Source organism: Physella acuta, unplaced genomic scaffold (assembly GCF_028476545.2).
Source record: "Physella acuta isolate Inbredline_101_S28 unplaced genomic scaffold, ASM2847654v3 ptg001122l, whole genome shotgun sequence".
NCBI classification, from domain to species: Eukaryota; Metazoa; Mollusca; class Gastropoda; family Physidae; genus Physella; species Physella acuta.
In genome coordinates this window covers 279,999-294,968 of record NW_026732639.1, presented here as the reverse complement: position 1 = coordinate 294,968, position 14,970 = coordinate 279,999, and the positions used below count along the sequence as shown (strand labels likewise).

At 35.1% G+C, this 14,970-nt stretch overlaps 1 protein-coding gene across 1 annotated transcript; it reads left to right on the top strand.

The window, feature by feature from the left end:
• Window positions 1-5,126: 5,126 nt before the first annotated feature.
• On the top strand, window positions 5,127-13,862 carry LOC131956008 (mitochondrial import receptor subunit TOM40 homolog 1-like). Its single transcript, XM_059320341.1, has 7 exons — window positions 5,127-5,462; window positions 10,949-11,109; window positions 11,286-11,387; window positions 11,556-11,661; window positions 11,939-12,070; window positions 12,168-12,353; window positions 12,653-13,862. Exons 1-7 carry the CDS (start codon window positions 5,267-5,269, stop codon window positions 12,790-12,792), a joined length of 1,023 nt encoding a protein of 340 aa, XP_059176324.1. The 5' UTR covers window positions 5,127-5,266; the 3' UTR covers window positions 12,793-13,862.
• The last annotated feature ends 1,108 nt before the right edge of the window (window positions 13,863-14,970 follow it).

Genomic DNA, 14,970 nt, shown 5'->3' with positions numbered 1-14,970 from the left:
TTCCCCTGTTTCTCTGACCTCGGCATATGAAGAAATAGTATAAAAAGGTATAGATCTATATTAAAAGGAATTCCATTCAAGAAACATACACTCCTTTCGTGAATCGTAACAGCACTATTGGCCAGAAGAATATGTTTTTGTGAAAGGGAGAAGAGTTTTAAAGTGTGGCATTTTAAAAAGATTTTTTTTTTTAAATTACCTTGACGCAGTCGATCAAATAATGTTACAGAAATAATAATATGTTGATTTCAATAGAAAAAAACTCTGTTGGGTGGGGGGGGGGGGGGGGGGGGGGTATGAAATAATATTAGGAGAGATCGTCTGACTACTTGTGACCAATTGTAACGACGAGGGGTGTGGGTGGTATTAAAGTGTTTTATGAGATTGTTACAGTTTTTCAAGTCTTAGTCATCACATTTCGTTTCAACATAAATAAGTTGCGCTGTGATAAGTGACGTGGCCATGCTAAGGGAGGCTACTATTAAATAGTTTCACTTTTTGTTCTCAGTGGGTTCCGCCCTTACTATGGAAGTAGAAATATTGAATAGGCCTAATTAAAATTTCCAGATGCCGGTGGTAGGGGGTGGACCAGAGGCGTAGCTAGGGGGGGGGGGGCGGCAGCCGACCACAGTGGCGCCAAACGGGATAGAAAACATATTTGAAATCTTATTCTGAGCTTCATTATTGAATTAAACTCAGTCGAAGTGAGGAATCTAGACTGAATCTTGTCTTGACGGCCTTTTTTACTTTCTCGTATATACGAAATATAGAGAAAGTATTGTAATCGTGCACAAAAATCCCTTGAAATTTTAACAATTTTCACCGTATTACTTCTCAGTCCTTCATCACATCCGAAGTATAGAGGACTTATTTTAATCGGGCAAAAATTATCAATCCAGATTTATCAAAATTAAGAGGTTTTATGCGTAATCCAGTCTGAAAAACTGGGCTTTGCAATTCTGTCCGTATGTCTGTGTGTCTGTCTGTGTGTGTGTGTGTGTCCGTGTGTAAACACGATAACTTGAGTACCGTTACAGCTAGGTTGATGAAATTTCATATATAAGTATTTTATCAAAATCGTAGATCCGTATTGAGCGATTTCCGATAACCGGAAGTGGTACTTTTTCTACTTTGAATTTTTCAAAAGCCTATAACTTGAGTACTTTTTCAGATAGATAAATGAAATTTCACATGTAAGTATAAGATCTAATTCTCTACCTTCTGTTAAATTTTGAGTAATTTCCGTTGACCGGAAGTAGTAATTTACGCTACTTCCGATTTCTCAAAAAACTAATGTAAATTTTTAAAGTACTAATAATATTGCGCACTATTATGCACTTTTTTTTATTTGGCGTTCACTTGGTGTGCAATTCTTTTGTCTACGAGATTTTACTCTATTTTTAAAACTTTAAGTATTTAAAATGGATTAAAAATCATGTCTATAGCCCGAGTTCCCATCCCCTGTTGTTTTATATGAGAATATTCGAGAAAGTTTAGGGGAGATCACTCCCGGTTTATTATTAAAATGGTTTCTACATCACTCATGTGATCAAAAATACACATTCTTAAGGCACAGTTAGTGACTTGTAAAAAAAAAGAGCATCCGATCTTTCCAAATGGGAGTTGAAGGTTGGGGTGTTTATTCAACGCAAATAACTCTATAGTCCTAAACATGGGGGGGGGGGGGGGGGGGAGACAAAATTAAAAGTTCGTCACGAGCCCCGGAATGGGTTGGAAGTGCTTCAAATGTGGAGGGGGGGGGGGGATGACAAAATGGGCGACTGCTCCGGATCCAGCTCTTAATATATGAAACCGTAAGGTGTTGTCCATAAATGACGTCGCAGTTCTAGGGAACAACTAATGAGGGGGGGGGGAGGGGTCAGAAAGTGGGACAACTTAATTTGCATTTTAAGAAGGAGAGTAAGAAACGCCCCCTTTCGTCATTTAAGTCCCTACTCACTCTCCCCCCCCCCCCCTCTAAACTACCTCTAACTCGTATCAATAAAGGTATGTTGTGTCATTTCCGGATGACACCCCTACTACCCAAGATTTTCTTTAAGGCATCTTGCCGTGGGGTTAATAGGGCTGGTAAGTAGGTCACCAACCAGTTCTACGGCTCAATAAAACCTGTATGATCCATAGAACTTAGAACTGATTGGTGACCTACTTACCAGCCCTATTGTGCCAACGAGCACACCTACCACTCGCTCCGCCCCCCCCCCCCCGAAAGTTTTAAATACTTTCACCACCCCTTAGAAAAATGTCTGAAAGAAACCCTGTGTCTCCCCCCCCCCCAATCCAAAAGTAGGCTAACCGGATAACCTACAAATTTAGGGTTATTGATGGAATAATTATTACAATAAGCTTCTACTTAGTACACGAAGTCCGTTTGTGGGTTGGCAGATTTTGTAGTTCAATTTTGACTCTTTTCTAATGCAGCAATTCGTTTAAACTATTCTTCGAGGACAATGCAAGAATATCTATTTTTCAATTTAATTAGATATATAATTAGTCTTTGTCACGGGTGGCTGATTGATCGCATGAGAGTTACTAACGAACTAAGTAGGGACATATAACTGTCGTTTAGAGATCGCAAGTTGTTTTTATGGACATGTTTTAATGGAAATATTCTTTGTGGTAGCCTTTGTAGTATCAACTTCATTTCAAACACTTTTAATAAATAAGTGTCATCAAATAGCCTCATCAAACACCAGTGTTTCTTCCAGACTTTTTTCTCCGGGGGGGGGGGGGGCACTTGAAATTTTCGGGGGGGGGGGGGGGGCGGACACTGTTAATTTTCTATATAAATTATATCAATTTCATTTCGTTCGGGGGGGGGGGGGGGGGCGACGCCCCCCCCCCCCCCCCCCCCCGAGGAGAGATGCCTGGAAGAAACATTGTCAAACACTTCTCTTTTAATAAAAGCTTTGATCGCAGGAAATGTAAGAGATCTCATAAGCGACAAAGCTTTTTACTAAAGAAAGCGTGTATGTTTTATTTGCCTATTATCAGCTTGTTACTATAAAAGTGTATATATATATATATATATATATATATATATATATATATATATATATATATATATATATATATGAGACCTGGAGGGTTACGAAGACAAATACTGATAGGCTACAGGCGTTCGTAAACAAATGCCTACGTCATATACTCAAAATAAGATGGCCAGACAAAATAACAAACAAAGACCTGTGGCAAATTTTAAAGCAACAACCAATAGAGATAGATATTAAGGCCTCGAAAATGGGGATGGATCGGAGACACGTTAAGAAAAGAAAAAGAAAACATCGCAAAACATGCATTGGCCTGGAATCCCCAGGGGAAAAGGAGGGTGGGCCGGCCAAAGAAAACATGGAAGAGAACGGTTGAGGAAGAGGCAAAAACAGCTGGGCTCTCATGGGCACAGATCAGAGGAGCAGCCCAAAACCGAGTCCGCTGGAGATGTGTGGTTGCAGCCCTTTGCTCCCCAGGGGCCATAAAGGAATGATGATGATGATGATAATATATATATATATATATATATATATATATATATATATATATATATATATATATATATATATATATATATATAGCCCTGGTTATTGTTGTTAATGACTGGAAAGTTATCGCTAACTAAACAGTCATGGGAAGGGTGTCTTATAATAATACAAAATAAGCGTGTGGCGTCAAAACGGCCCGTCAAAACGACCCCGACAAATCGGCCCCGACATAAGAGCCCCGTCAAATCGACCCGTCAAAAGGGCCAGCGACATATGGATCCCGTCATATAGGCTCCCAACAAAAGGGCTCCAGTCAATAAGGCTCCCGACAAATAGGCTCCCATCATTTAGGCTCCCGACATTTAGGCTCCCGTCATTTAGTTTCTCGACAAAACGACCCCCGTCATTACGATTCTCAACAAACGACAAATAGGCTCCTGCCATTTTGTTTCTCCACAAAACGGCCCACGTCATTACGACTCTAGACAAATAGGCTCCCGTTATTTTGGCTCACGACAAAAGGACCACTGACAATACTGTTTCCGTAGAGACTAAGTCTCCCGGCAAAACGGTCTCATTGAATATGACACCCTTAAGTATTACAACGTATGCATCTCTTGTTCGGCAGGCCTTATTTTTAAAAATAGTTTATCTATTATAAGAAATAGTATGTTTTAATTTAAGGGTAATCTATCTATGACTTCCATAAATGAATCGTTATAGACTGTTCCAACTCAGTGTGGGGAGAGGGGTCCACGCTGTACATTCCAACCTGCAGTACGCTTGTGGTTTATCAAAATAAATTGCCGTTATCATGTAAACATCATGTAGGCTATATGATACATTTACACTTCTGTGCTCGCTTTTTAAGCAAGAGATGTTTACTGTTGTAAATTAAACATTATTAAAATTTTAGAATTGGTGGCATTTAGCTGTTAAGGGCTCGATTTTTTTGTGAATTGATGTTGGTTCATGAAAAACAATTTCATTCAGGCATTTAAAGAGGTTATAGTTGTAGTGGAGGTAGTAGAAAATGGTTACTTTTATACCAATAGTGGTCATACGATTCATTTGTCTGGAGCCAATACGCCGGGAGTCATTTTGTCGGATGCCAATATGTCGTGAGCCACTTTGTCGGGAGCCAATAAGTCAAAAGTCCATTTGTCGGGAATTGAAATGTCGGGAGCCTATTTGTCGGGAGCCTATAAGTCGCTAGTCAATATGACGGGTGCCCAGTTTATGGGAGCCCATTTGACGGGGCCCTTTTGACGGGACTATTTTGACTGGGTCGTTGTGTCGGGGTTCGATTTGACGGGGTCATATTAACGGCGCCGATATGTCCCAGGCCGTTTTGACGGTGCACCCAAAATAATGCATTGCAAACAATCAATGCATACTGTTAGAGTATGTTTCGTTGCACATATAACTTGCGGTCCTAGCCTAATAAAGAGAAGAAGCTACTTTGCAATATTAATAATTTTGAGAATGTTAATTATTTCATATTATTCATAGGCTCTAATGTTTACGTTTATTGGGCTAAAATTAATTGTGGACGTTAGGATTGGTAAATATTTTCATTTCGTTACTGGGTTTAGTTTTTATGATGCTTCAAACCCGTCTTCCTATTGTCATGCGCAACGCATTTGTTTCTTTTCTAACTTGCACATGGCGTCCGGTTGAAGGTTATTATACAAACTAAATTAACATCTAAGTGCCGTTCACTGATAACTGTTTTTTCCTTCAACCTGCCCCACTACAAATAAGTGAAAATGGGCAATGTTAGTGCAGCGGAGTTATCAAAATCTGCATCAGATTTACCATCGCCACCATTGTTACCTCCTTCCCCCCCAACCGATATTCCAAAAAAAATAAAAGTAAAAGAAACATCAGGTTCTGCTGGAGTACCACCGGTTGAAGTAGATGTAAATCCAGGTTTATATGAAGATCTTCACAAGCAGACCAAAGGTATTTTTCTTATTTTACTAATAATTTATACAGGCCAAAAATAGTTTCTAAAATGTATCAAAGTCTGGCTAATGACTAGATTTTCTAAGTGGCACAGACTGAGTGTGACAGAGCATTACCAGGTTCTGACAACAGAAGACTCTAGGAAAGTCAAAAGATAGATCGTAGAAAATCTAGTAGCCTGTCGCACTATCACTATATTTTAATGTATTAAACGGTACATCAACATGAGTGCCCTAACCTAAAAGATATTTGAATTACGAGCAATTGAGCTAAATGATCTAATGCTTGGAAATATAAGAACGCTGAAACCTTTTGAAATAAAAATAATAGTCTGGCTCGTTGCTTAGATGGCAGGATTGACCTCTGACCCTGAAATGTCACGCATTGTTTTCTGCCGGTTTTTACGTTTATTTTAGGGGTCCTATCCATAGCTAGGCCAATGCCGCTGCTGAGAAAATCGGACAAATCGGCTTTTCCCTACCCCTTGCATGTTTAACTCTGTTTTTTGCATGCTTTTATTGTGTTTATATTAACATGTTATACATCATTCTGTTCGTAATTGAATAACCTTTTTAAATTTATTAGTTTGATTTCTGTATTATTTCAGACGTTGAAGAAATTGCCGATTAAATCGCATTTTTTACCCTCCGCGGCGACGTGCCGATTAGGGGGGAGGCTTTTTCACCTTTTTAAAAATGGGGTGTTACTTGGAGTCTATAGACTCTGTGAGTTTTCGTACTACAACTGTGAAACTTGGTAGAAGAATAGATTAAATGTACACGTATAACGCTCAGGGTTCTTGGTTAAAATATGTCAAATACTTTCGGAGATATCAGACCGCAAAGTTAAACTAAGTTATTTGAGCTATTTATGGATCGATTTTTTATTTGAACCCTGAGCTGTATTCCTGAAATCTCGACGTTTATTAATATGTATGATATGTCCTATAAGGCCCTATAATAAGGACGTCTATAGACTTTGAAGTGGACCGAAAATATAAACACGACGCGCCGACCGCTGTCTGACTGAACCGCCCTGCTGTGCTTCAAATCGCCGTCTTTGACCTGATGACGCGTTACAAAATTTGTATACACGTATCGAGTTTACGTACTACAACAGTTACATTTGGCAGACGAATACATTAAATGTAGACGTATAACGCTCAGGGTTCGTGGTCAAAATAAGTTAATTACTTGAGGAGATATCGGACCGCAAAGTTGAACCAAGTTTCCCGGTCTATTATTTGACATATTTTACATTTGAACCCTGAGCTGTATTCCCGAAATCCCGACGTTTATTTTAATGTATGACATGTATTATAGCATCTCGTAATAAAGCCGTCCATACATTTTAAAACCGAACGAAAATAAAAATTAACGCGTCGGCCGCCGTCCGACTGATTGGTGATCTACACATCGTGTGGCACAGCCGAGTGTGTGGTCACGTGACGCTAGGCGCTTGATCCGATTGGATGATACTATAAACAATGTCTAAAGATAGATACATGTGTTCCCGTGTTTGACTCGACGGCTATTGCTACTTTATATTTATAAGCACACAGACATGTTGCATAACTTTGTCTTAACCCATTGAAACGTCAAACAAAAGTTGATAGTATTTACGGCTGATGACTAATCGTCAAAATTAATCTTCTTTAGAAATTAATCCGAATAGCTTCGGCCCGATCAAACAATGCTGTGATGTGATTCGTGTAACGTTTCACTATTGTGTACATTACAATTTACATTTTCGTAAAAATGGCTTTAAAAATAAATTAAATTGCATCCGGGGCTCTTTTCTACAAATTTTATTACCACTAACAACGTGGGGGTTACTAGCTTGCCAAATCGACCAAAATGGGGTGGGGTGGATGGGGGTAGCCACTGACCATCCTACACCATATGTAACACCCATAGCCTCACCCCGCCCCCACTAGTCCGTGACGCGTCAAGCCGACGAGCATCGCTTTTGATGTTGTATAACACTAGTACGGTACACGGTGGTTTCATACCCCACCTCCCTCCCCCTTCACTTTGTGGAGTTGATGTTACTAACCCTCGGGCATAGATCAGGAAATCTTGCCAGACTTTTGTCTCTGAGATTACATAATATTCATTTGACACGTTCATCGGGTTGGCCGACTAGCCTATCCAGCGGTCGTGTTTACGTAATAGGGCAATAAAATTCGTTGGTCAGAAGACCTGGTTACCCACATGTCTGATTGAACTAAATCTAGGCAAAAGCTGGTGGTGGTACACGTGTCTGTGTATAGCCAAACACGGTAATCTTACACAATTTCTAGAATCTACGAGATCTACACAGTCAAGCACTGAAACACATGCTTTTTTCTTAAGAAAGTTGTTAATTGTAAAAGGCCTACTGGTAGGCTTACAAAATACATAAACCTACTTACTACTAGCATAAACATTGGGCATAAATATAAATTTATGTTATATATCTATAACTTAACTATATCTTGTGCAAGTTTTTAAAAAAAATTTTTTCCTCCAAAGTTTATTTTATTGACATTGTAAAAATGATTAACTTTAATATGGGTAATAATATTACGTAATTACCATAAAGCACACTCTGATTCTGATCGGACACATTTGTAACTAGACTAATTCTATAGCAAAAAGGATTAAGATATTTAAAATAACAAGAAATATAATTATAATGAGATAGGCCATTTTTGGAACAGAGTAGGCCTATAGTATTGCACATAGATTACATAACATCTTTTAAGAAGTTAAATAATCACAAATTTACTATAGCATTCTTCTCTTTGTATTGAAAAACTTGATTAGTTATATTTTCTTCTAGTAGGCTATTAACTTGAAGTTAACTGACAATGAGCAAAAGTGATTTTAAAACAAATTCATGGTATATTTTGAGCAAAGGGTGGGATGACATAACCTTAACATTTGATAGTTATGTAACAATGTTGGACCATTTTAAATCTACCATTAGCTTGAGCATATACAAATGTCATATTTTAGATTAAAACAGCGTTACATTTAAAGAATGACTTCTTATCACATTGATTATTAGATGTTTAAAAAAAATTGAAAGGGGGGTATTACATAATCTATGAGATTTGTAGGTTGAGTAATCGAAGGACACTTTTTAAAATAGCATCATTGGATTCAGCATACAAAAATCTATAAAATGTCTTAAAATTACATCAATTGATTAAGTATTCTGGCTTTTATACCACTTTTAGTGAAAAACGCTTAAAAATTTGGTCCATACCCTCCCAGTATTTTTCCTCTTTCAGGGTCTACCCCGGTTGTCTGAAAAAACTGCTGTTTTTTAATGACTAAAAAATTCATAACTTTTTTGTTTATGGTCAGATTTTGAAAATTCAAACTGATCTGTAATCAGATTGACAGCCCCTATCCAAATATGTAACTATTATATTGTTTTATTGAAATTAAATTTTTGCATTGGCCTAGCTACTATCCACAACAAATGAAAAAACTGTTAATCTCGCAAATTCTCATCATTATTTTAATGCAAAATGCTAATAAAATGGTTAATATGCCTTAGAATGCCAGAAAAAATCGAGAGATTTGTGGTTGTAAATAATGAGAGGATTTCTAGTGGAGCGCTCTCCGTAAAAACTGAACCGCCGCTTAAAATGACCGACCAACTGGGAAAACAGCCCGACCTACTCTAAATTAATATATAATTGAGATATTTAGCTTGTATATTTACATTATTATTGATTCTAGTTTCCAAAAACAAATAACAAACAGGATCAGCATGTCATAGTATTACTAGATCTAGCTAACCTGGAGACAGGGCTGGTTGCTTACAACAATATGGCGTTCAAACAGAATGAATGACTTCTGACAATTTTTTCGCCAAATTCCAGTGACCTTCTATGAATTACTTTAAACAATGTTTACCACGAGCAAAATGGCAGAATTTTCACATTATAACAACAAACTATAGGTGGCAGGGCTATATATGCCAGAAAAACATTTCAAAATCATTTTTGGAGAATGAGGGCTAAATGTAAAACTTGGTCTCATTAAAATAATAGAACTTTTTAAATATTGATTTCCATATTAGGGGCCTACAAAAATGATTTCCATTGTAAAGCATTTTTAGGTTTATCAGTCTATGAAAAAATAAATTAAATATTGGCAGCCGTTTTTTTTCTAAGACTGGCCAAGAAAATGACAACCAAATAAAAACAAAACCACATGACCACTATGTTGATTACTAGTGAGGAACTCTCGTGCATAGCCAGTTAAAAAGTCCAACCGGATTTGTGGTTTTCTTTAGTTTCAAACACTAAATTGTGCATTTATGGTTAACTTTTCTTTTTATAACCATGGGTCTGTAGAAAGTGAATGGGAAGGTGAGTGATCGGCAGTAAATAAGGTTGATGGGGTATATTATTCTTTGGGATATGTCATGATCCGACAATGGCCAATGAAATGCATGTAATATGGAGGAGCAGGTGTCATATTATTCCATTGCTGGACATTGACTTAGAAGATGTCTACTGAAATCAATAAATGAGTGCTAAACAGAAATCTATATTTCAGTTAAGGGCATTACATGTGAAAAGTCAAGCAAATCTTGAATTATTTTTTTTCTGGGCTAGAACAGATACATGGCATTTCAATTATTTTAAATAGGGGAAAAAAATAGCTTTCAGATCCCAGAAAATTATTGCATGTGGGATGAACAAAATTTGTATCTTGAGGCACCCTGTATTTCCTATCTAACTATTGCATTGCAAAGTATATCAATCATAAAATTAAAAAAAATGCTAGGCCCAAACACGTTTTAAAACCTCAGGAATTAAATAAATCGCCTACACACACAAAATCAAGAAGGTTTGTTCTTACTGGTTGGCAATCCAACTGACACGAGCTTGTTGTTTATCATTTCTTTTATTTTGTATTGCAATATTTTTTTAGAATTATATTATTTAGGTCTATTTTGAATAAATTGATTTTAAAACTTGTGTGTCAGATATGCATATTTAGAAAGTAATTCAAAAGAACTGTTAATAAGCTTAGTAAAAATATATATCTAGAAAGACTTATCGATTAACATTGGCACCTCATTTTTGTTTAGTTGATTTTTAATCTAGATATTAGATATATAGGCCAGATTATTTTCTTTACATATTCAATATGATGCTTTGGAGAAGCCAGCATTTTGTATAAAGATAAAATGAATCTATTCTAATTGATTTAGGCTTAAAATTGAAATAATTTGATCGGTTAAAGCCTAAAACTTTAAGTCAAAGTAATTTTGTTTTTAACTTGATATTATGATGCATGAAAGTAAATAGATTTGTCATGAACTTATGTTGCTTGAATGATTGTCTTATTAGTTGATCTACCTTTGCTGACTCACACTTTGAATAGTAACTATCATGTAAAACCTGCTTCTTTGTTTAAAAATCTGTAATAAATGTAATGAATTAATATAACTTACTTTTTAAAATTTCCCAACAGAACTCTTTCCTCAAGTTTTTGAAGGAGCTAAAGTAATAGTGGCCAAAGGATTAAGTAGCCATTTTCAGATTAGTCACACCATTACACTTAGCACCTTTACGCCTTCTGTCTATCGTTTTGGTACAACATACATTGGCACAAAGCAGATTTCACCAACAGAGGTATGCTATGTGGTCGAAATCTTGAAATATATATGCAATTGTGTATAAAAATAATTATTCATCTTGTAAATGTTGTTTTTATTTCTCATATACATTAATTATCAAAATAAAAATGCAGTCGCTGATTAGGTGTTAAAGTTAGCTTTATGTTTATTTTAAAATGTTTTTTTTTTCAGTCTTTCCCCGTCTTGTTAGGAGATATTGACTCTAGTGGAAATATGAATGCAAATATTATCCATGCTATTAACCAGAGAATTAGGGCAAAGCTTGTAGCACAGGTTTGTCATCAACTATTTATTAAAACTTATTGCAGACAATTGTGGATTGTTTTTGCTAATTTTAGTTTGATATATTTAATTTGGTTTCCAATAAACACTCTTGTTTTGTTTACATTTTGTCTGCTCTGGTTCAATCATGTGAAGGTTATCAATTACTTGCTCTTGTAGTTTCAACCCAACAAATGTGTGGGGCATCAGGTATCACTAGATTACAAAGGAGATGACTTTACTGCTTCATTAACCACAGGGAATGTGGATCCTCTGTCGTCTTCAGGTAAATTTTACTATCAGTGTTTTAAAGTATTTGCTGGTGTCGCCACTACTACTTTCTATCCTTGACCGTACATAAATCTAGACCATAAAAGCTCTTAGCTGGAGAAAAGTTATTTTTTTTTTTAAATTTTTGACTGCCATTTTGAAGTATTTATTGCTTCATTCTTTTACCATTGATAATGTGGTAGTTTTAAAAGTTATCATTTTGGAATAGCTCGATTTTTAAAAAGTATAGATATAAGGAAAGATGACAGTTTCTGATATGGTTTCATCTCCAGGATTACTAGTTGCTCATTACCTGCAACGCATCACACCAAGTCTTGCTCTTGGTGCTGAAATCATGTACCAGCGTGGGCAACAGGTTCCTGGTGGAGAAATAGCTATAATGTCCCTAGCTGGGCGATGGTCAGGTAAGAAATCTTCGCACATTGTATGTATTTTATTGTTTTACCACTCATTTAATAGTATGAAAGTAATAATGCAACAAAAAAAATTTATTTTCTATAGGAGATAAATGGCAGTTAAGTGCTAACCTGAGTCCGATGGCAGGCAATCTTCATACTTGCTTCTATCAAAAAGTCAATGACACGCTCCAGGTTGGAGTGGAATTAGAAACAAGCATACGGATGGCTGAAAGCACAGCAACTGTTGCTTATCAGATAGACATTCCTAAAGCTGATGTTGTTTTTAGAGGTATGTAGAAATTTGATTTAATAACAACTGTTTCAAATTTACCATTTTAGAAGAAGACTTACGATTTTAAAAAGAATAAAATGTGTTGCTAATCAAACATGTCAGGGTTGTGGTGAAGAAACAATTCTTTACTTTTCTTTGTTACACCTGGTTATAGTCAATTTGATAAGAAGTAACCAGAGATAATTGATTTATTAAATTTGTCTTGTATTGAAATTAACTATGTATAATACGAGCACTGTTTATCAAATACCAGCTGGAACAGTATCACTAATTCAAGGCATTTGTATACTTTGCAGGTCAACTGGATAGCAACTGGTGCATAGGAGCGGTAATAGAAAAAAAGCTGGCTCCCTTTCCATTTACCTTAGCACTTAGTGGATATGGTAACCATGTGAAAAGCCAGTATCGCTTTGGTATTGGCATGATAATTGGATGAGGAAATTTTAGTTTAGGTTTTTTTTTTTTTTTAAAGAATTAGAAACTATTGGATTCATTTGTTTATAATGTTTGAAAAGCCTAAGTTGGTGATGTATATATATTAATACTGGTAATATGAAGAAAAAAAAAATTGGCTTAAAGAACAAGAATGTTTTTTTTAAAAATCTAAGTAGAATGTTGACCATTGATTATTCTCATTATCACTAAATTATTATCTTGTTTTGTATGAAGAATAACATTCTTTGCAAGATTTTTTTATATTTTTAAGTGAATTTGGTCTTTTTCATTGAAGTTGATATAGTTTTGCTATATTCTTAAAATTTGACACTTTATTGAATGACTGAAATAGTGTACATAGTTTTGTTACCAAAATAGGCTTCATAATTAGTAACTGTACAAAACAAGCATATATCTATACTGTGGCATGATCATTTAATGTATATAGAAAAGAATGAACTGATTAATGCTTGTGTTATTCTACACAATTTAGAGCACTCTAGGCTACTAAACCTGATACAGAAGTGTCAGCACAACCCTATTACTTTATCCATTTTATATATTGATACAATGCATTTTAAAACAGCTGAATTTGTGTTTTATCATAAGTTGCTTCAATATTACTGTACGCGATTTTTAATTTATTAAAAACTTGTTTTAGAAAGGCAAGAACCAAAATACACAGAGGAAAAAAAGCATTCAGCTTTGTTAGTTTAGATTGGTAGAGTAAACTAAGCATTTATTGAATGATACCTGTTTGTTCGCATGAGCGAAACAGATGCTATGAATGTTTTCCTGTCTGTATTGAAATTGAGTGGATGGCAGCTCGGCTGTAACCTACCATTGCTATCATACTCCATTATTATGGTTTTTTAACATTTAAAAAACCTTGTGATTGCTATACTGAATAAAAGGTACAAGCCAGGAATTGTTTTGCAACAGTGCTCATTTTATTTTGAAATCAGCAAATGAAAGAACCTGTAGTTTTTTTTCTTAGAGAGCTCTTGTGTTCATACACAGTTTGAGAAGATCATATCTGAAGTTAATTCAATAAAATCAATAACTTTTGAATTGCATTTGTTTCTTTTTTTTTTTGTTTCAAATCTATGGCTGCCCTCTAGAACTGGATTCTAAAAAGTTATTTAGACTTTTCATGAATGGGCAAGTGAAGTTTCTAGTTCTCACTTATGCTGGTCTACTTTTGATAGTCATTTAACTACAGTCAGACATGGTAAAAGCTTACTGACATCAAACACAGATATAATGAAAAGTATTTATTGATACAACTGACAGTCACAATTTTAATTCATATAGCAGCAATAGATCTAGGTAAAAGTTGTCAAGAAATACCAGGTCAATATTATATTAAGTAAATCAAAAGGTAGCACCACCCAAAATAATAGAAAATGCTATTTATCAAATATTATAAATACCATGTGTTATGTGAGGAAAAAGAGAACTAATATACAAATTAATATGGTGTAGAACAAGATATAACTAATTGACAAACTTATTTGAAAATAGCAGTTGACACCTCTTAAAGTAGTAGTTCTACCCATCCCATTTTAAATACCAGTTGAAAAGTAACAATGACAGAAGTGATTGAAATGTCTACCAAAAACAATTACAAATATGCAGGAGTACACACAAAAACCATAAATCACAAGTACAAAGATCTAGGGAAAGAAACTAATGTGAACTTGTTTTTAATTTAAAGCTTTCTATTACTTTTAAAAAAAAAAATTATTAAGTATCTTATAATAGCTCTAAGTCAGTAACAAGGATGTGAATTAAACAAAAATATTATTGCATATCTTTTTCCACTCAAAGACTCATTTTAAATACTTTAAAGCAATTGTGATGAGTATGGCACAATAAGAAACAGAAATACTTCCATAAAATTACAAAGCAAACCAGAATCAAATTTATAAATACAAATTTATTGTTCAATAAACACAATGAAGTTTTCATTGTGTTAAATAATTTTATAGATTTAAAAAAAACTATTTTCAAATAAATCACAGGATTCAACAAATTATGTATTATTCCTAGAGAATTTTTAAGATCATACAACTTCAGTTTGAGAACAATATAGTTAGAAAAAGAATAACATGAACCTAAAAATAAAATATTTCCTTTCTGTAGTGTATTTATTTCACTAAGCAGAATCAGTCCAAGC

Bases quoted from the DNA above. Each gene is read 5' to 3' on its own strand.
- LOC131956008 (XM_059320341.1), top strand. From the start codon at position 5,267: ATGGGCAATGTTAGTGCAGCGGAGTTATCAAAATCTGCATCAGATTTA. The intron at 11,110-11,285 runs GTATGCTATGTG...TTTTTTTTTCAG, and splicing joins AGCAGATTTCACCAACAGAG to TCTTTCCCCGTCTTGTTAGG. The intron at 12,354-12,652 runs GTATGTAGAAAT...TATACTTTGCAG, and splicing joins AGCTGATGTTGTTTTTAGAG to GTCAACTGGATAGCAACTGG.